At 34.9% G+C, this 23,379-nt stretch overlaps 1 protein-coding gene across 3 annotated transcripts in view; it reads right to left on the minus strand.

Annotated features, from left to right (window-relative positions):
* The window catches only part of LOC100370913 (uncharacterized), a 51,874-nt gene extending 28,515 nt beyond the window's left edge, over positions 1-23,359 (minus strand). For all 3 annotated transcript variants that reach the window (XR_014929933.1, XR_014929934.1, XM_006818790.3), the window contains exons 1-5: positions 23,214-23,359; positions 9,201-9,284; positions 6,150-6,228; positions 3,936-4,006; positions 1,355-1,555 (exon numbers count right to left, since the gene is read on the minus strand). Coding sequence is in view for 1 of the 3 variants with exons in the window: in XM_006818790.3 (XP_006818853.2) it covers positions 1,355-1,555; positions 3,936-4,006; positions 6,150-6,228; positions 9,201-9,284; positions 23,214-23,240 (462 nt within the window). In the remaining 2 variants the exon portion in view is untranslated. The remainder of the gene's footprint in view (positions 1-1,354; positions 1,556-3,935; positions 4,007-6,149; positions 6,229-9,200; positions 9,285-23,213) is intronic.
* Between the last annotated feature and the right edge of the window lie 20 nt (positions 23,360-23,379).

Raw genomic sequence — 23,379 nt, forward strand, 5'->3', positions numbered from 1 at the left:
TGTCGCACAAACGTTCGTAATTGATTCATTAAAAAACCAAGGTGATCAAACGAAATAAAATGTACACAATAGAAGATTTTCGATCTGCAGTTAAGAGTTACTTTCACAAATAATAGAATTAGGTATAAAAAAACAAAATACATACTTAAAAGAATAATTTTCATTCGAATCGAAAGTTTGTTGATGTCTGCTTCGTTGAAAACAGCTATGACCCGGAAACAGTTCATTTTACTGTGTGCACCTGATACTATGTAACGATGCTTTTGATTGGCCAAAGCCACGCATTGACGCGAAAAACAACCAATCAGAATATTTGTTCCAAAAGAACACAAGTAAATTTATTTCCTCCACTTATGATGCGAGTTGAAAGCATAGTGACATTTAAATATAAACATTTACATGTTCAAGCAAGCATTCGTGTGGACTTCTTGGTGATCAGCAATGTCTGTGATGGTACGTCGGCTGCGCTGGTCGTTTACCGACCATGCAAGTGCATAGCTGCCCGGTTGCTGCCTTTGTTCCACTCGGCGGTGACGATGTTGCCGCTACCTAGTCACGGCGTGAACTTGGTTTTAACCATAGACCTTATGTTTAACGAATGGTTTTACCGATAACGATTTTATATATTTGACGTCACCCTGGCAGTAAAAATATGGGTACGGTAATGCACTTTTCTAGGCCACATGTTCATTTTTAATCGTGTTGAATAAACTTTTTGTTTGATGGTGTTATCACCTCATGGTGACCTGCTACGATAACAAGCCGTAATTTTCACAGTTGCACCTTAAAACAATGAACCAGTTACCCTGAGCACGATGAATCATCTTCGGAAGTGTTGGCCTGTTTTGTAAACAATTCTTTGTCTGGGACCATGCAGGGCGCACAGGAAATATAACAGGGCGCTGACAATTTAAAGAGGGCGCCAATTTCAGATAACAGGGCGCGGCGCCCTGTAAAAAACCCTGGTGGAGAACCCTGAACTATAAAGAAAATACAAGCATGATGAACAATTTTACATATAAATGTATCATAATTTCTATTTCATATAGTTTTTAATAATTTCTTGAATTCCAAATGAGATAGATCAAACAGATTACAGCATCTTTCTATAATAGAGTTGGCATGATTAGCTAAACCATGTGTTTTTGACTACCATACCTCCTTAGCTGTTAACGGTAGACAATTACTGTAAATGAATGTGACATGTTTTGGCAATCAGTCGATTTTAAAAATTAAATTCAAATACGCAGAAGGTGTGGCATCTAAAATACTATGGAAACAACCAAACACACATTTGTCTAATTTAATTCAAGGCGACCCATACACAGAAAGCAATAATAATTAAAATACTTACATCTATATGCCCATTGAAAGCAGCATGATGTAAACTAGTGCGTCCTTGACGATCACTAACGTTGACATTCGTCAAGAGTGGAATAATCGCTTCAGCACATTTCACAGAATTGTTAGCAGCAGCAACATGTAGCGGTGTCTGCCAATTCTTGTCTCTCGCATTAACATCAGCGTTGTGTTTTATCAATACCTTTACAACATCCTAAAAAGTAATAATAATATTAACATAATAAGATTCAGGATAGTTACGATAGAGGTATTTTTTAAAAATTTTTGTTATAATTTCTTTGTTAATTCTAGAGTAAATGAACATACTTTTTTATTGGCTAAATTTTTTATCAAACTATTATGTATATCAGTTTTAAATATTAATATCAGCATTGTGTCTATCGTCAAAATATTTCATATTGTAACAAGTCATTGAAAATGTTCTCTTTGTGCTCGTCATATTAAAGTGGAGGATTGTCGCGAGCGTGTCCTTGAAACTTGAGTTCCAAGTGGCGTATACAACAGATTGTTTATTTACATCAAAACACGTGTTCTGTGTAGTAGTAATATGACCAAAAATAAAAACAGCCATCTTTGATCTGATTATGAAACACACTGATATGTATGATGTATGTGCCAAATACGAATAAAAATGGTACATAAATTGTGGAAATATAGTAGTAAGGCCAAAAAGTCAGATGGCTGTCAATCGCCCATCTTTGACCGAATTTTGAAACAAATTGTCATGGACATGCATCCTAACATGTATAAGGTACATGTATGTGCCAAATTTAAATGAAAACTGACAGAGCACGTCCAAAATACCGCATAAAAAAACAAAACAAGATGCCTGCCAGTCTACCATCTTTGATCCAATTGCGAAATAAATCGTCTTGGGCATGTATCCTAACATGTATTATCTATCTACCAAGTTTGAATGACAACTGACAAAGCATGTCCAAAATACAATATTTTCAAAAAGCAAGATGGCTGCCAGTCGGCCATTTCGAATCGAATCGCTAAGCCACTGCATGTGCATATGTCCCAAATAAGGTACTAGGCACATGCAAAGAATGAACGGAATTGACCCACAGGATACTGAAATATGACTCTGGACAGACTGACGGACGGACGGACGGACGAGCACACGGACGGACAAACTCAGGAACTCACTGACGGTCGGGACATGTATCCTAGCATGTATGATCTATGTACTAAATTTGAATATAAACTGACAAAGCATGTCCAAAATACAACATTTTCAGAAAACAAGATGGCTGCCAGTCGGCCATCTTTGATCCAATTGCGAAATAAATCATCATGTACATGTATCCTAACAGGTACAATCTATGTACCAAGTTTGAATGACAACTGACAAAGCATGTCCAAAATACAACATTCTCAAAAAACAAGATGGCTGCCAGTCGGCCATTTCGAATCGAATCGCTAAGCCACTGCATGTGCACATGTCCCAAATAAGGTACTAGACACATGCAAAGAATGAACGGAAACGGTCCACAGGATTCTGAAATATGACTCTGGACAGACCGACACACAGACACACGGACGGACAAACTCAGGAACTCACGGACGGTCGGGGACATGTATCCTAACATGTATGATCTATGTACTAAATTTGAATATAAACTGACAAAGCATGTCCAAAATACAACATTTTCAAAAAAACAAGATGGCTGCCAGTCGGCCATCTTTGATCCAATTGTGAAATAAATCGTCATGGACATGTATCCTAACATGTATAATCTATGTACCAAGTTTGAATGAAAACTGACAAAGCATGTCCAAAATACAACATTTTCAAAAAACAAGATGGCTGCCAGTCGGCCATTTTGAATCGAATCTCTAAACCACTGCATGTGCATATGTCCCACATAAAGTACTAGGCACATGCAAAGAATGAAGGAAATCGGTCCAAGGGATTCTGAGATATGACTCCGGACGGACGCACAGACGCACAGAGATCGAATTATAAGTCCCATTTTTCGAACTTTGTCCGAACGGGGACTAATTATCCAGCATACCATAAATGCAATTGTTGATGTATGTGTGATTCTAATAAAGCATTTGTGTTGCCATGTTATATTTAAAAATTACTTTTGTCAGGTGAATGACAGAAACAGACAATGGGTGTTACTGCTGCCTCTTTTGAATATTGTTATTGTAAGAGTGAATGCTAATTATACACAGTGAATTCAGCCACAGAAACTGTATCCATGTTTGGAACAACATGACTGTGAGCCTACTCTCTCTCTCTCTATGAAATGTTATGATATGTGCTACCCCAGTATCCAGGAGTCAGCCAGGCAAACACAAGCAGCAGCAGACTTCATCCAAGGTTCCTCCAAAGTTGCATCTCAAATTGTATTACTGGGATAATCTCTTCTACTCGCTTTGGCTTCCCAATTGAGTGGGATAGATGGGTCAATCCCTTTTTTTATGTTCAGTGTAAGGCCAAATGTTGACTCCACCCATCATGGGTAAAACAACAACTAAACTACCAGTGATTGGTTAATAATAGATCTTCAGAGATGTGTGAATATGATGAAACCTCAATTGTAAGAAAATAGACTGACCTCACTTCTGGAAGCGCATGCTCTATGCAGAGGTGTTAACCATCTGTTATCCTTGGTGTTAACACGGGCACCTGTAATACCAGCAATTATATGTGTTATAATCAATCAATTGAATGGATTGGGAGTTAATTCAAACATATTTTGTTAGTTGTATATTTAAATTTAAGATTTACTACTGCATGCAGGTTAAAAATATGTATCTATGTATATATCACAATATAACCAGCAAGCATAAAAGTAAGAGGGGCTCAATGATAGTTCAATCAGTGTCATTCCCAAGGAAATGCTCAAACACGGGGTTAATTTGCATTATAATATATAATTTGCATATGTATCAATATTAATAATTAACATATGAATCAGGGAGAATTAACACTAAAGGGCACTACTAGTATTTGATCAGGATGGAATGCTTCAATATCAAGTCGTCCTAAGGCAGTCATTAAAACAATAACGTTCAATCGGAACATATTTAGCAATTACTTAAGCGGAAGAGGTTGTCATCTGTGCACATAGAGGAATTGAGTCCTTGAGTTGAATTGAGTTCACACACTCATGAAAAGACACTTGTTTGTAAACAATGACACACTATGGCTCTGTTGCATGCACAGATGACAACTTTCACGGTTCAACAAAATAATGCTCAATAAAACATTTCATAGAAATGTAAAGGTACTAATAATACGTCTGATGGGAAAAAATTCAATCAAAAATCATGTATATGTCTATTGAAAATCACAATTTTTGAATTATTTTAGCTGGTGAAAATGTAGTTTTCCTCATGAATTATTACACAACCTTCAGTGTGTTTTGTGGACTATACAGAGAAGCTTGCATGGCAATGGGAGGCTGATAGAGGGCATGGTACACCCTGATGACTGTTTTAATTTAGTTGTTCAAAGTAGTATCCATGGAAGGCCATGGTCAAAACACTGTGTCAAGTCAATAATGATATTTTTAAATGTTGGTCAAATTAATAAAATAAGAAAACAATAATAAAATTTTAGGTGACACAATAACACACTTTTGATAAAAAATGTCCTGACATTTTGTCTGAAAAAGAAACTCAAACCAAGTCAGGTATTTTGACCAATTATCAATTTAAAAACTCCGCCAAAATAGCGATTAATACTACTGGTATTGGGGAAATGACAAAGACATCGTGTCCATGGAAATCAATTTTGTACCCACCTCATTTTATTTGCTTTGTCTTTTATTTGATGAACCCTTTCACTCAGCAATATATCCAGGGATTGAAATAAAAAAAATTCTCTGCATGCACAGTGTGCAGGTTGAATTTGAAATTTACCTGCACTAACTTGTGAAATGCACCACTTTTAAAGTTTAAATCAAATTTTTTTTTTAGTTGTCTTACAATATTGGTTGAACTTAATTTAGGCTTAGTGAATATAATGAGGAAATGTTGTGTTAATTTCTACATGCACAGCGTGCACATTATATTTTGAGTTTACTTGCACTAGCTAATAATCTATGTGCATAGTGCAGTGTGCACATTATATTTTGAGTTTACTTGCACTAGCTAATAATCTATGTGCATAGTGCAGTGTGCACCAGAGTATTTCAACCCCTGATATCAAACACTTGTAGTACTTCAAATTTTTTCCTAACTGAAATAACATATGATATGCTTTATATTTTTTTTATGAGATTGGATACCAGGCTTGCAGATTCCTACTTCCTATTACGAACATATCTAAACAATGTCTGCAACATTTGCTAGTTTTAATTGATTAATCTGAAAGTTCTAAAAAAAATAATTTTTTCAGTAAATTAAGAAGCTACATAGGCATTATATGTTGATTGCAAGCCATGCCATTTGAAGGTTAGTTGTCATACCACTCATCTATCATTCTCCCATATTAATTATTAAACTAATTATCATCAACGCTATTCAAGCAATTTTGTAGACATCTTAATAGCATAGCTCGCCTAATCACTCCATGTAACAGTGTTTCTAAATCGTTTTTAGCTGCTGTAGCTAGCTGTTTTCAAAAGAAAAAGACCCGAGATTGCAAAAAGGTCAATATAAAGTGCTGGAAACTTGCATCGTTGAAACATAACACCTTTACTGCCATGCAAGATTGCATATTCATGATCGTTTTTGCAGCACAGTAAATGCAAATGCACTTACTCCAGAATATACAATTACACAAGTGCAACTTCACTGAGCAATAAAAACAAAAGATAACTTACCGCTCTGAATTAAAACGTCTACAATTTCTGACTCGCCACAATATGCCGCTGCATGCAGTGGTGATCGTCTTTCCATGTCCTATAAATAAAATAAAATAATTGCATTTCAACCTAGAAATAAGCATATGCTTCCTGAACAGCACTCATCATACATAGCTAACAATTTACACAATACTTGTACATACTCAATACAATGTAATTTATAAGTGAGTATTAAATTTGCACCTTGCGAGTTCAACTGCAAGTGTAGTTTTCTCAAAACTGGACTGATTCAAAAAATGTGAGTGCTATTTTGGATAGAATACAATTTTGATAAAATTTTGTTTCTGATCTGAAATATTGCTCATTTGGGGGGGGGGGGTGATGATGATACATAATGCCCAGCATGCCAACGATGTCATTAACACTTTCAACACCTAAGTTAAAATTTCTCGCAATTCATCAAATAAAACTGCACAATTTTTGTTTATGTTTATTCCAGCCATTGAATGTCACTTTTGTCTCTCCAGCCACAAGCATCTGCACACATTAATAACCATTTTCACCACCAGTTTCTTCTTTCCATCACAAATTCACAAAACGTTCTGTTTATAGTCTGCATTTTCCTACAGAAGATTGGGACAAAAATTGCTGAAAATCTTGATTGAAACTAAAAATTTACTAAAATTTTGTCTGTTAGCTCCAACATCTGGGTTTAATTACGAAAAATATTAAGTATATAATGAGAAAAGAGAGCAGGAAAATTTTGGTGAGAAAGTCTATTGGTGAAAAGGGTAACAAAGGTTCATCCCTATTGTCACATGAATCTTGACAATTGGCTTTCACATGCTCTTTCAGAAGAGTGGTGGATTTGAACTTGGGATCCACCTATCATGGGTCTCAGACAACATCTATAATCTCCAAGAACCATGTGAATAAAATATTAGGAAAAAAAACCAAAAATGAGCATTAACATCTAATATCAGAATTATAAACTACACGCATGTAGTACTTACTGTGAAATACTTTATTTTAGCTGGAATTAATTTTTGCTGTATAGACCTTTTGGGTGTTTTGTATGAAAATTATTTTCACTGATTTTTGATGAGTTGAATGTAAAAATATGGGAATAATGATATATTCACTGGATTTTATTTTCACTGAATCATTTTTTCAGCGAAAATAGCTAAAATTAATTCTAAGCGAAAATAAGTATTCTACAGTATGCCATTATTAGCATAGGTGCTGGATTTCCCTGCTTATCAACATCAAATACATTTAGGGAACACATTCACATAATAGGCTGTGGGTACATGCAGCACGTTTCTTGTATGCATACATAAGTGCAAAAGCTCAGGTCAGATAAAAAGATGTCAAATTTAATAAAATGGGTTTTCATAGCTTGGACAGGCTATCGACAAATTTATGTAATACCATATAATACACAATTACAAACTAAAATTGCAGAAATTTTTGGCATTTCAAACAAAAAGACAATCTAAATGCATTATGACGTAATTATGCAAAACTACAAAGTACTTGAGTTTTTAACAGTCAGAGATGCAATCACGTGTTGAGAACAAAACTCAGGTGATTCACCTCTACAAATCTCAAGTAAAAAAAATGAATAATTCAGAAGTTAAAATAGGAATCTACGTACGTGAAATATAAAACGTCAGAGAAGTGGAGAATCCTATGTATATATATATATATATATTATGACACAAACGTATGCTATATGAACATTATTCAAATTATTCATCTAAATATAACAGGCTGGTAGGTATTATTGAATGTCATTTAATAATTTTGGCGGTACTTGATGCTATTTTCAGCAAAGGTCATTCAGACTCATTAGCTCAAGTAATCACTCAAAGCTAAGCTAGTTAGGTAACATTATTAAATAAAATTACCGCTAAATAAGTGAATTAACCAGCTGCAATTAGTTAATAGTGTCTGTCTGATACTTTTAAAATAAAAAATAATATATCAAACAAAATAAATCATTTTTACTTTTACATGTTTTCACTATTTGGACTTTTATTAGAATTTAATACCAATCAATCATTGAAACATGTATGAACAGAATTTTGTTGACAAACTACTGCACATAGTACAGCTATCATATCAACTCAAGTGTTAAAATACCTTACCACACCACAAGGTTAAAGTTCAGCACAATAAAGCTCATTTTAGATGCTAATTTCTGTGACAATAGAATCCTAAATATGAAAATTATGATAAATGTTAAGCTACTTCATAAATTAATCCGACCACATTATTTACACTTGATGGAATCCATAATGACATGCTGATTGTTTGTTGTTTAGCAAAAAGCTTGGGGGGCATTTCAAACAATGGGACACTGGTCCTTAGTTAACTTTCAATTGCTCCAAGCAACAAACAAGCTGATTTGTCAAGATGAATTCAGTTTGTTTAGAATACATTGTCTTCACAATACACTCATTAAAAGATATCTAATACTATTCACAGGTTTTTTATTTCATTTTTGCAGATAGTGAATTAAAACCATTTGAGAATTTCAATACAACTTATTGTTTCACTAGAAAAACTATGAACGTAAATATGATGAAATATTCAAAATGATGAAATATCAAAGAAAATTAATGCTTTTTTAAAGGATTCAACAAAAAATTATTTTTGATAATTACCACAACATAACATAACATAAACACGTTTATAAACAGATTATTCATAGAGAATCCATTCCTAAGGGATTGGCTATTAGATAATGGGGGGGGGGGGTGTACTGTATGGTAATGTAAACAAATAAATTATTTGTATCTAAGTATATTGTACGCTAATTAGCTTTCAATTTTATCAGTTTTATTTTTTTCAAATGTTTTCTATTTTTTCAGAGCAAAATATTTTCCTCCAAATCTAACCCCTGGAATTTCTGGTGGTTAACCCCTTAGAGATGATGTAAATTTTGATGCTGGGTGGGATACTCCCACATGTAGCTGTGAGTGGTTGAACTGACCTTCAAACAGACAATAAAAATGTGAAGAATGCAGCATCACTATCTTGGTGACAAAGAGTAGGGATGCTTACCTGTGTGTTAACGTCCTCCTTCTTGTAAATCAGTGCTCTGACTTCATCAGGGTCTCCATGGAAAATCGCCTGGACGATGGGAGACTGGGGTAAAGATAGAGAAAACATTGGTTACTATAGCTACCAATATTTAGATGATGATCAATGATAATTTACTGCTGTCCTGCTCAATGGCACATCAGAAGACAATCAACTGGTTGAAGCATCTTGTAGCTTCAGATATAATGCCTGTGGTGTTTTTAGTCATTCAGATATCTACAATAGATTCACTGCAACGTCTTAGGCGAGAACAGCTAGGGCATATCAAGCGTGGTAATGCCAGCACCCGAAGTCACTAGACTCTACAATACACAATGACGGAAGCAGTTCAGCAGCAGACTCATGAAAACCTTTGAAATGTCAAATGCACATATAAATATCCTTGATATTTGATCCTCATGAAAGCAGTGAATCATATCAGACTAACAGTAGTCATATTTGTAGATACATGTACAGCGTGGCCGCCAAGCAATATGCAGAAATGTCCGACACAGAATCTCACCACAGGTATCATGAGAACCACAGTGTGTAACAGGTCAGAGGTCAGGCTAATTATTACGGATGTACATCCTGTGTGCTCTACGTATACACTTAACTACATGCTTGCTATACAACAAGTGTTGGTGTAATGCTCTGATTTCCCTTTCATACTCCACAGACTGGATTTTACACATAATTTATGTACAATCATGAATTTAAAATAAAACCTTTGACTTGTAATGAGATATTTTTAGATTTTATGTGAGTTTAACATATTGACAAGTCATCGTCAATTACTTTCTAAAAGGTCAGGGACTGAAAGCAACACTTTTATCAGTGTAGTCAAACTGAACAGATTTTATTGCAGAGTGAAGACACTATATAAAATCAGTTTTATCGACATACTTATACAATTAAGAAGGAATTCTCAGACAGTTAAATCTAATCTCTACGTCATTATATAGTAGGTAATGGAATACTTGCACATTTGACTGAAGATAAATGGCATGGAAAACAATATCACAAACATAGTTAAACTCAGGTTACCTTTTTAAGTTATACTTAATACGTCTGGTGGGAACGTACCGCCCCCACCCCCACCCCCCACATCAAAACAGAGTGTCGGTATCTCCAAATTGGCATTATGCTGACTCTCTCGTAGGAGCATGTATTTGAATGAGCATGGATTGCGTGCCCTATAATTACATAAGAAAAATGAAACTGTATTGAACTTCCTTAACCTTTTCACCACCAGTTTCCTCTTTTCACACAAATTCAAAAACAGTCCCGTCTATAGTCTATACTTTCCTTCAGAAGATTGGAACAAAAATTGACAAATTTTTTGGGTATGAATTGAAAATTAACTTAAATTGTGTCTGTTAGGGTTCATTTCAACGCCTTTTGGACTTTTGAGGAAATTGAAATTAGGCCAGGCAACAGGAAATTACTGTTCATCAAATGTTCGATGCTGTACTTGGTAATAGTCTTTTTTGTGAAAAATAGCATATGTATGCATACATAATATTCTGTACATGACATTCATGTCTTATTATTATTATTTATTTTGGTGGTTACACTCATATTGCAGATAGAATGCAAACTGAAGTTAGTTGCAGTTATTTAGAAACACGGCTGAAAAATCCTGACATAAATGCTGATGTAAATGCATACATTGTATCTGGTGAAAATGTGTGACTTGGATGCATTTTAGCCTTAAATAGCTGCCATTTTACGATATATGCTAGATCACACATAATGTGTTAACTGTTATGTTTTAAATGTTACCATGGATTCAAAAATATAATAAAGATCAAGGCATCCAGCTAACGAATAACTCAAGTTATCTTCATGCAAAATGTAAAGTGTCTGAGCACATTCTCTCACTAAAGTGTGAAAGCAACACAAAAAGTCACCTGATTAATTACTTTTACAGATATATTTTGTGCAAAAGGAATAATTATTAATCTACAAGCTTCTAAGTTAAAAATATGAACACAGGCATGGTAATACTTCCTTGTTTATTGGCAAGAATAGCAGATTATTTTTGTAGTGAAATAGCAAAGGGTAGGAGTGGTACATTATTTACCAAGTAAATATATAGATCAAGGAATAAAATAAATAAGGAAACAAAAGATGAATGAAATCATATCATAGAGGGACAACAAATACGCTTTAGAATATGGTGCCATCTGTGATAGATTTCTGTAAATGCAATAAAGGTTTCATAGGGTTTATATTTTGCTATTTTTACTTATGACTGAAATTTGCTAAATTAAATCCATGGGGCCAGGTAAAATTATAATTATAGATGTTATCGTTTTAATAGAAATTTCACAATTACAAATTGGGGGGTGCACTTTTGACATACTTAAACTTGCATAGATAAAGTGGCCATTGAGGCATAGGTAAAAATGAGATGACTAATATGGTGTTCGCTCCACTTTGTGAATTGGGCTTTCAGTTTCAATATACACATCCTTATCAAGCACAATTCCTAACACACGGTGATGCTTTAATTGACCTTACAAAATGTACAGATGAGATACTTTTATCTCTAAATAATCAGAATCAAATCTAATAAAAATAGTTTTACCCAAAGCAATTTTGGCAGTGATCATGATAGCATTGAATCAAAAACAATTTCCTGTTTTAAGCTCCATGAATAGGTTCTACAACACCCTGAAGTAGTCAAGCATTCGCAATAAAAGACTCTGTTCAGAATTTTAAATCTTGAGCATTTAGCAGTAATCTTGTGAAACAAAATAATTTGCATTAGTAACCCATCACATGTGCTCTTCACAACCAGATTAATTGAAAACAGGACTTTACTGCAGAAATGTAGTCAATATGTATATGAATATAATCAAATCAAATAAAATCACAAATTAATATTAATAACATTCTATCTTGTCTTTGTACTGAGTTTGGCAAAGAATGTCAGAGATGGATTATGTAGGATATGAAAAAAAATAACACAAAATGGCCACCTGTCAGCTATTTTGAATTGAACCAAAGAACAAAATAACATGGATCAGTAACACAACAAATTTGAATTCCATACAGAGTGTAAATAAAAATAGCCCAAGACTCAGTTGAAAATTTATTTTGTTTTAGCTTTTTAGAAAAAAAAATTGTAAAAATATGACATGCTGTAAGCCTGTTTTTAGAAGAAAATTAAAAAATGCTAAACATGTGCCTGAATAAAAATACACTCTTTACTATTATCTTAACTGCCCATGGAAGATATATGGGAAATTTGTATTACCAGTATCACCCTTTGACTCCAGTTAACACTAACATCAACAAATAACTTAACACACAACAAATTTGTATGACAAGACAGGATTCATATGCATATGAACAGCCATTGGCTCAAGGACAGTCCAAACAACCATGAACAAGAAGCAATTCATATTGTCTATGTTGTGTGAACTTTGTCTTTTGCTTTCCATTAAAATCTGAAAAGTCTATTTGTTCTATATTTAATTTGTGATATTAAGTGGCGACTTGTCAACATGACGCAGACTAGAATAGCACTGATCCAACATTAATGTAAATGGGCGATATTCACAGATATCAGATGCCCACTCAAACTATCACATGCATTATGCTAGATTATAAAGTAGTGGACGTGCGACAAATTTATGTGCACTGTCTTGGGCCAAATTAATGAACCAAAAAAAAATGACCAAAAACATCAATAGAAACCTGAATTGCATTTAATATCACTGTTAAGTATTTGCAAACATACTACTCGAATTTAATCTTGTGTATCTATTGCTTGAAGGCGTTTGAGTGGGTAGCAGATCACCTTATGTAAAATATCGCCCATCCTTACAAAACAGTGAATCTGGAGTTAACTAACAGCATTACAATGTGCATTTACATTTACCGTAGTTGTCTGATAAGCGCCCATGTCCGGGTAAGAGCCCATGCCAGGGCAAACACCCACCCCCCAATTTTGCAATACAATAATGAAATTGAGGTCATGTTTGGGCACACGCCCAGGGGTCTTTTCTACACTTGAATAAAAAACATAGTTGAACTCTGGTGACCTTGCCCTTTGTTATACAGTCAAACCTGTCTATAAAGGACAGTCAGTGGACTGAGCCAAACTGTCCTTTATAGACAGGTGGTCTTTATATGGAGGTGGCCTAATTTATTCATTCATTCAATCATGAATATTAATTAGGGCGGGAATTTTAAGGGAGATCATAAGCAAAACATAAAAACAAACCTACACATTGTACAATGAATAGGTCTTTTTTAATAAAAGTCACTCATTTTCATCTGGATAATTACACAGCTTTATTTTTTTACTACAAATTATATCATGTAAATTCACTGAAACCAAGTGATTCTGCCCATGGATTCATTGGTGTATTTAATGCATAAGAACGATTGTCAACGATCGGCCGCATTGGCGTTTCAGCTCAGTCTTTCACACTCTCGCCACGCAGTCTTATTCCCCAGTCTCTTACACATATTCCATCACAGGCGGCAATCAGTCCCATCGTTAGTATTGTCGATTGTACACTGTGACAAAATGCACAGGAAAAGTTGCCGTGTTTGAAAAAACAAACAAACAAGCATTAAAAATGAAGAAACATTGGTAATAAACAAAATTTACCAAACTCATAACCATTGCTCCAACTCTCGGTGTTGAATCAGAAAGTCAAACGAACCGGAAATGAAACACGATGATCGTACACGCAATTTTACAGTTATTTGTTGCAAGCATCGACGTGTCAAAACTGCCCAAACGAAACGAATTTTCTCGATTGCGAATTATTGATATTACCTTTTATAAAAAAAAAAAGAGGATCAAAATAGAAAACATCTTTCGTTGAGAATAACCCTGAGATGCCCCCTCAGTAACAATACGTTTTGCCCATGCGCTAGCTTCATTAGCATAATTTATAACGATCAACAACAAACAGTATGGCGGCCAAAATAGGTCGGATTTTGCAATCCCGCGAGGAAAACGAAATAAACGAATGTTTTATTATTTTGTTTGGATATTTCATGTCGACAAGGTAAATAAAACATCTCTCATTTAATAAAACTGGTTCATTTTTCTTTGTTTTCGAGGCGGGAGGAATTTGCTCTTCATGTGCGAGACAGTCCACAGAAGTGCCGTTGGCCGGCTGGAAATCGATAGTATAGTACCGATCGGAAACAAGCTAGTTTTTCATTTCAAACTTTGAATGAAACTGTTTTAATTTGTTGTTAAAATCTTTCCAGTCTCCAGACGTTACATTCAGATGATATTCAACTTTTTTTTTTACTTTTTCGCAACTTCACAAACCAAGTTGCGATGGTCACCCCTGTCTATTAGCCCTAAAGATTGCGTACTCGGTAATCTGAACGTAACATATGGCCACTTTCCTGTTAGCGATTCGCAAGTAGCTATTGTCTTTTTGCCAAGACTGTCTGATGGAAATGTTGGTGGTCGTTATACAAAGGTTAAAGTGTGAATAGGTCTACAATAGGGTGGTCGCTGGTCGCGTTGGACAGGTGGTCGCTCTATCCAGTGTCTTTAACGTGTAAACTGCGAAGGGACTGTACTAAGGTGGTCGCTATGAGCAGGTGGCCGCTCTGCACAGGTGGTCGTTAACACAGGTTTGACTGTATAATATAATTCCCTTTATCATAGTTTGTTTCAATATAAATATGCATTGTCATAATTAATTTTGAATACAAACAAGTTTTGGGGTTGAACCAACAGAGGGGAATCAGTCTACCAAATGTCCTTAAAAGATGTAAATATCTTACAAAAACATTGGTATCTTATTTGTTTAATTATTTTAAGGAACATAATTTCCAGCTTTATTCAAAGTAATTCAGATATTTTAGAATAAAAACAAATGTCTCATTGCAAAAAAAAAGTGCTGCATTTAGATGTGAATAGATTCATAAAACATGCAAGATAACAGAAAAATTTAGCTGGCTTTAGTCCAAGTACTTTGTACAGGTGTCTGTCAAAAATTAATGATTCACTGAGACAAATATGAACTGCCTCATTGTGTGACTACTGTATTATATGAAAAGTAAAAAAAAACACCTTTTATGAATAGCTATCATGTTGCAAGCTCTGCTTTGTATGCAAATCAACTTAAATAGTTTGTGTCCAGTGGAGGGAGAAGTCAACAGTACTGTTGCCTCCTGAGAATCTACATCTTCAAACACTGCAATCTTTGAAGTGCGTTTTTAAACTAGTATTATAAAAACTCTATCATTCTGTTCTAATAGCTGAAACATATTCCTGTGAGTTTTCATTTGTCGATTGAACTGTTTGTCAAATACAGAATACATATATTTTAGAATAATTTTCGTTTTAAAAGGTGGATGAAATATTTTGCTTTTAATATATTTTTTATGTATTGTTTTTGATTTGATAACTTTGAACTGAACAGATTTTCTATTAGCTTCAGATCTTGATCAAAGTTAGGCACCCAGTTCATAGGAGTGCTTATATTGATTTTCTGACATCTTGTTTTCTGTAAAGATTTTATTGGTAGGTTTGCAAATGTGTATCAGACTGTGCAATCTCTCCATGAGTTGGTTTTGAAACCCAGTATGGGATTCTGAGATACATTACCAAGGATATTATTACAAGATAAATCATTTGCTTCATTGAACACATACAACAATGCATATTTCCACTCAGATCAGTGACCTTTGATGTGTATCACCAGTGATCAGTCAAGTAGAAACAGTCAAAATATTTTATCAGATTTTCTCAATTTTTGCATGATATTTTCATACAGGACATCTGTTGTTCAAACTGAGGGAAGACTTTATACTGATGAATAAGGTGACCAAGTTTGATTAAGTTTGGAATAGAATTAGTAAAGTTATTATGCACACAATAACAATTATTAACGACGACGACGACAACGACAACAACAACACCGGACAAAATTTTTTCTTTAAGGTAGCAGGATAGTTTTTTTGCATGGAAAATGTAAACACCTATTATCAGAATAAATTTTACAAGAAACCATATAATCTATATATGTTTGGAAAGCTCTTGATTTGTACTTTTCTATTATTAATATTTTGTGAACATTGTGTTTGTTTTAGCGTCACGTGATTCTGAAAATCGGCGCAACTGATAATGATCTAACGTGAATACATTATAAAATGTCAGCTTTACAGTCATGCATGCGGCCAAAAACTTTACACTGTCTTGAAGCAAGGGTCATGAAGTTTAAATCCGTATTTCTATTTTTCACATTAATTTTTTTTTTCCTCTCCGAAAATTTCAAGCACGTTTTTTGGTGTTGAAGTTAGTGTATATCGGTGGTTTGCGCGAGGTTTGTGAAAATACGCGATAGAATTTCGCAAAAATGTAAATACGGATACGAAGCCAACATATTCAAGAGTACGAAAAGCTGAACGGCGACATCGTAGCTCTACTCACTGAAACGCCATTTATAATTATGTCAATGGTAATTGCCAGAAACCGAACACCAAGAAATCGGCACTTTTATGATTATAAACTTCAATCGAGGTTAACTCCCGTTTTACCAGCAAAATTTATATGGGCTAATAGTAAATAAATTACTTTGAAGGTTGTTTTCAAGAAAAATCATGAATCAACATTTATATCTGTAAAAAAACAGTATTTTTTTACCGTTTTCTTTCACGTTATGGAGTTTTGAGACGGTCTGTGCTGATAACGAACGGTTACGTCATTCATTACAGCTAGGATTATGCAAAGTAGGCGGTTCTGTTTGCAGGTAGCAAACAGCACAAATACTACACTAGGCAGTTGAAGTGTTTGTCAATATAGTGTATTTATTTTTGGGCTGTTTGATTTGCAAACTTATTTTCTCGAGTATTCCACGAGTTTCAAAGTCTTCTAGAGACAGAAGAACACCTTCCACACTATTTATCAGACTCCCGCGAGCAAACTTGTGTAGAATACGGTAGAAAATTAAATGGCGGCTGTCGGGTAAGTTCTTTTTAAGTGTGGATTTGGGAAAATGTAGTCAATTTTCAACACGAAAATATTGTAAATCTGCTAGCCGGCGAGTCCGTTTTTGTTATTTTCGGGAGGGACCTTTTGTAGTGTTCATGCAAGTTTAGTTTTCATTTTACCTGGATAAGCCTAAAGCAATTTCGAAGAGTACGCCGCCCCACCTCACCCAAGTGTACGTCTTACAGCACACTCTTTTTGCAGGTACGACGGACTTTGGTCTGACTTTGGTAGCAGCTAAATTCAAGTCCATTATGTTCGCCAATAACCCTGCTGCATCACGTTTTAAACTTGCCACTTTCTTTCCATGAAAAGTCACAGCGACTGAGGATAACAACTTTTTTCTTTTCCGCTCATGATAAGAGTGATCAATCACTGTCAACAGACTGTAATATTTGTTTCAATTGACGATTCTTTCTACGTAATTCGACCAATGAAAATGCAGTGTTCTAAAATATTGACAGACACTAAACAACCCCACTTGGTTTGTTGTTATGGCTATGAGGAGGCTACAAGGTGTCTTTTTGTTGCTACGAACTTTTCTGGTCTGTTTATATTTTCCACTTCCATAATTAATGCGTCGTCGGCCTTCTTGGGAAACATCCTTTACCGGGCCGTTGTAAGTGCCGTCGTTGAGGAAATGAAAAACTGCTGTGAATACCAAGCCGCTAATGGTGGAGTCACTGAACAGCAAACTTCAAGAGGTGTTAGCTGGGGAAGCTAAATGACGAATTTGATTTTTTGGACGAAGACAGTGACCCAGAATTTGAAGGTGAAGAAATCAGACGCCCTTCAAGTATTTGTGAATGATACCGACGAACATTGTAGATGACCAAATGAAATGTACGACTGTAAACGTATTGCCATTTTTATAATTCAATGTACATGTGGGATTATTTTATTTTTATTGGCATTGTTAATTAAATTATTATTTTGGAAATGAGTGTCTTTGCTTGCTCCTTAGAGTGTAAATATACGCCGAGGAGATCGTAACAATTGCGCCGTCCACATGAACAAGGCCTTTTCCCATGATCTGGTCATAAAAAGCTACAATGTATCAAATATAAAAAAAATCTACAACTGAGTTCCCGCACAATGGTGTATCATTTCAAGCAGATTGATTGTTGTAGATTTAAAATACCATTTAGAACGTAAATTCCTCTTCCCAAAATATAAAAAAAAAATTTAAAAAACCCAAACTACCGTTAAACGGCCCAAGCAAATTTACGGCAGAATCCGGCAATACGTTGGAGTGATATACTTATGTACCGTTTTGTTTATTCAAAATGTGTTGTGTTTCAAAAGTTATTTTTTGTCTTTGCTGTACAGCTTCCTCCTCTTGAAACACAGCACTGCACATATCTTATCAGCTGTGTGTAAACTACAAACAGATATCTTATCAGTTGTTTGTAAATAGCTTAGCCCCAGTTCAGTTATGTTTGTTAGGCATGAATATTAATGAGAAGTACTGGTGGGGTGTACACTGGATAAACAAAAACTTGGGTATTTGTTTGCACACAAGAAAAAACCCAGTTTACTTGTACAAGATATTATTTTTTCAAAAAAGTAAATATACTAATGTATGTGGCATGCCTTATGGAGCTATGCTTGTGATTTTCACAAAAAAATTAGAAAAGTGCCCAAAAAACTATTCTGCTACCTTAATATACCTTTCCCTTCCATCTTTGATGGTACGGGCAAGGTAAAAAACTGAAAAAAACTATTTTTTGCTCGTTGTATTAACAGTTGACTTCTTTGCAGTCTGTTGTGATTCTAATTCTTGAATTCTTAAAAAATAAATCTGAATTGCATAAAACGAGTGGTGAACGCGAAATAACTGACAGCAAAATAGTTAATTTCATGTTCTGCCTTCAGGGCAGCGCGTTCACCGCTGTTTACGTAATTTACATTTATTTTGAGGAAGTTATTTTTCAAGATTTTTAATCAGAATCATAAGTCAGCAAGTCTACAAAAATGTATATTAAAGCAGAAACGATAGTTCACTTTTTGAAATGTGTCATGGCCCTGAAAAGGGCTGTTTGGTTCGTGCTTTCCTAGAAACAATTCAAGCAAAATCCTACAGTATAGGGAGACCTGCAATGCAAGTGTTTGGCTTCGTTTGGCTTCAGTGTCATTGACAGTGTAACCAATGTTGCAATATTGCAGTAACCCGTACCTTGGAAAGCGGTTGAAAGCACGTTGTTTTGGCTTTACAAAATATTTGGTGGCAGCTTATGAATCCATACGTGAGCCAGTAATTTTGCAATGTCACGCCGAAAACTGACAACTTTTTTACCATCTTTCCTCACAGCCTTTGCATTTCTGTCATGAAAATTATTATTCTGTCATTGGAGAAAAAAATTCTTTCTATTTCAGGCCCACTGAGATATCCATAGTGAGACATTCCAACTGCCAGAAAATGATGAATGGTAACTTTCACCATGATTGATGAGCGTCTAGTCTGATAAGAAATCAATGTTGACTTGACCTATATGGTGAAACACTAGTCGTGATGTCATCATTAGCCAATCAGTAAAGCTGATGCTTAAAGGTCAAAGATGATTGACAGATGGTAAACAAAAGCACTGTGTGCCATTGTCACCAAGTTGTTTGCATGCAACCCTTTTTTTCTTGTCTCTTTATTGTGATTAGACACGAATTAAAAGTGCCAAGCTGACAGCAAAATCCGTAGATTAAAAATGCTAAGTCCAAATTGTGTGTGACGACATCGACGAACTTCAGGACGAAACTGTAGGGATTTTGTTCAACGGCGACAGTGATTTGGACTTTGATACTATCTGTCCAACCTGGTGAACATGTGAATAAATTTTACAGTTGGTCAAACTATTTAGGTAGACTATGACTTGACCCTGTAACAATGCGTATTTGATGCAGACACCACAATCGATTCTATGTGTCACTTCATACAGCAAGGAGCCTCCACCTAAAACAAATTAATAGATTGAATTGCTCTCACATAACTGATTGTTTAATGACTGCTCAATGTCTGAGAAGAAAATCCTCCACCGTACAATTTTGTCTGCAATGTAGCTATAAACGAGCAATTTGACTAGACAATGCATTGAAGAAAATGACAAGAGAGGGCAGACTCAAATATGTTTTGCTAAATAATATCTGCTAAAGTGCAGTGGTGAGATGATGGCCAAATAAGCGAACCTTGGCTGGCAAAGATGTCTAAGCATTGCCTCAAAGCAAATTCAATAATGATTATTATTGCCACACATCTGTAATTGCATTTACATATATTGCGAGTATGTTTTGGTAAAATTGTGATGTCATCCACATGCATGCATATGCTGAAAACACCACAGTAAACTAACCACATAAATTACATTAAAGAACTTGTCCTGTAGAGGCCCCTATAGAGTTTGTTTCTCTTCAAAAAACACGCATTCACAGCAACAAATGATTTTCAAATCATTACCTAACATTTTTCAGTTGCTTTGTGCCATAGATCATACTGATTTTAAGTGCCAGCTCATCAAAGCTTGGTGTTTTGTTTTTGTTTGTACATCTAATTTTTCCCAAGTGTTTTTGTTGGTACATGGTAACTTCCAGGTGTGTCAGCCTTGCTAACTCAGAATCATACTAATAATCGAACAGTGTCAATGCCAACAAATAAGAGAACCAAGTCACAAATCAGTGAACACTGTTGTTTTGGGTAGAATATTATTGGGAAGAAAGTACACTCAGTAACATGTACAGCATAAAAAACAGTATATAGTCACTCAGTGTTAAAAGCGCAAGTTTTCGTGATGTATGTGATATATAGATGACATTCGTTAGAAGTCAGTGAATGCGTCCTGTGACACTTAAACCAATCCAATCAATTGATCCAACGTAATTTTGTCCACAAAAATTATATTTTTTTTTTTTTACTTTTGACAAGATGGTCTCTTGACATTACAGAATTTTGTAATTGTTGTTCATAGTACTGCAGTTGATTGTCATGTATGTACAGTGACATAAAGATGTGAATACTGCAGCAATAGCAACTGCATTGTTTTTTGCCATCACATGGTCACTGTCCAGTTTCCCGTTAGGGCTCTGTTAGGAATGTTGCACAAGTAACGCTGAGGTACAACATCAAAAAAAATTTATTTTGTGGCACACTATTTTATTTTCTATTTCTCTCTATTACCATAAATTTTCTTGTTGAGTGATTGATAAGTTGAACCCAGGTATTTCCTAGGCATTTTAATAATAATAGTGTGCCCTTAAACCAATATGACCAACATACAGGGATTTTAATAATAATAGTGTGCCCTTAAACCAATATGACCAACATACAGGCATTTTAATAATAATAGTGTGCCCTTAAACCAATATGACCAACATACAGGGATTTTAATAATAATAGTGTGCCCTTAAACCAATATGACCAACATACAGGCATTTTAATAATAATAGTGTGCCCTTAAACCAATATGACCAACATACAGGCATTTTTCTAATGATGCTCACTCATTCATTGCTACACAAATAACACAAAACAAAATCATACTTTAATATAGTGATTTAAACCCCCCCCCCCCAACTGTGTAATTTGGTAAAATAGAATTTACATTGTGCAAAACTGGAGAAAATCAGGAGTCACAAGAGTTTAATTTGTGTCTTTCATTTTTTGTAAATGCCTCTCGCCCAGGAGTCACCAAGCTGAACCAAATAAATTTTAGTGGTTCCATTTTGACTGAATATCCCAACAAATTATGTCATAATAATAGTACCGGTAATCTTTATTGAAAATGTGGGATCTTAGTTGAAAATACAATGAAGTAGCAAAAAAGAAAACAAAACCAACAAAGTGTAACAACAAGACAATCAAAGACAATTGAATGTATAGCAAAAGAAGAAAAAATTTAAATTATGTGGTGGTTGGTTGAGGCATCTGTCATTTTAGGATTTTTTCTTGTCGTAATTTGAAACAAGTGTGGATGAATTTTCCGAGCTCAATGATTTTTTTGTCATTTTTACTTTTTAGTATATCTAATAGGTGTTTATCATCCATCCTAAAGTTGCTTTTATTGTATTTAATATTCTTGATCATGATTTCTCATTCCTCCTTGTATAAATTACAATTGAGAAAAATATGTTTTTCGTTTTCTATTTCCTGTTTGTCACAAACCGGGCAGATTCGGTCCTCAGCTACTAAGGTTAATATATCTGGCCCTTTCGATTTGAAGGGTATGAGCACTTATTCTGAGTTTTGTCATAGCAGCTCTATGATTCGGATTTTTGATTGTGGTGAGATATTTTTCATACGCAAATTCAGTTTTCTATAAGTTCATAACTTGTTTTTATCATGTAATGTTTCTGTGCTATTGATTTCAAAGGATTGTTCTAGTTTGCATTTTACTGTTTCAGTTTTTTGTCATCCAGAGATTTATGGTTCTTCCAAATATTTCCCATATTTAAATTTTCAAAATTTTGTTTTATGTCTGTTACTCGGTTGTCTTTTCCTTTTTTATCAAGATGTATTCCAAGATTGTAAGCTTCATGCACTAGCATATGTTAGAGGGCATACTGCAGGATCTTTTTTAGCTCCATGCGTGGTCTAAGCAGAGGATACACTATAGTCCATAGATACACAAGCACAATAAAGGCAAGGTATAAAATCAAAAGGGTCAGGGCACCGTTTAAATAACACAGGCAGAAAAGTAGGAATGGGCCCATTAGCAGAGCAGCCCATCAACTTAACTGGGTCATGGGGTTACGGAACTTCCGTGTTCAAACCTAAAACCAAAATCTAAAAATTAATCGTTAAACTACACGAATATCAATCAAAAAGCTCGGATTAAGTACATTATTATATGCTTGGAAATAGTATTACGGTGACTAATCCGTCCGATGATTGGATAAAGTATTATACTTGCACATGGACGCCCCTTCTCCGCCCAATATATCGTAACTCAGTATGGTCAGATCATCGTGATCTTGGACAGAGGCGTCCGTGGATATTTTAGTTGCTAGGCAAAGAAATTCGGACTCACCTCTTCGTATAGCTGCTGTATAACCATATCGTTACCGAATGGGTTCAACTGAATCTGGAAAACACACGAGAAAAGGCGGCACAAGTCAGAAATTTATAAAAACCTGTAAGAATTCTTCGCAAAAGGTTATCTTCTTGCCGCCATGTACGTCATTGAAAAACTCTGA

The sequence above is a fragment of the Saccoglossus kowalevskii genome, chromosome 7 (genome assembly GCF_978046115.1).
Source record: "Saccoglossus kowalevskii chromosome 7, keSacKowa6.1, whole genome shotgun sequence".
NCBI classification, from domain to species: domain Eukaryota; kingdom Metazoa; phylum Hemichordata; class Enteropneusta; family Harrimaniidae; genus Saccoglossus; species Saccoglossus kowalevskii.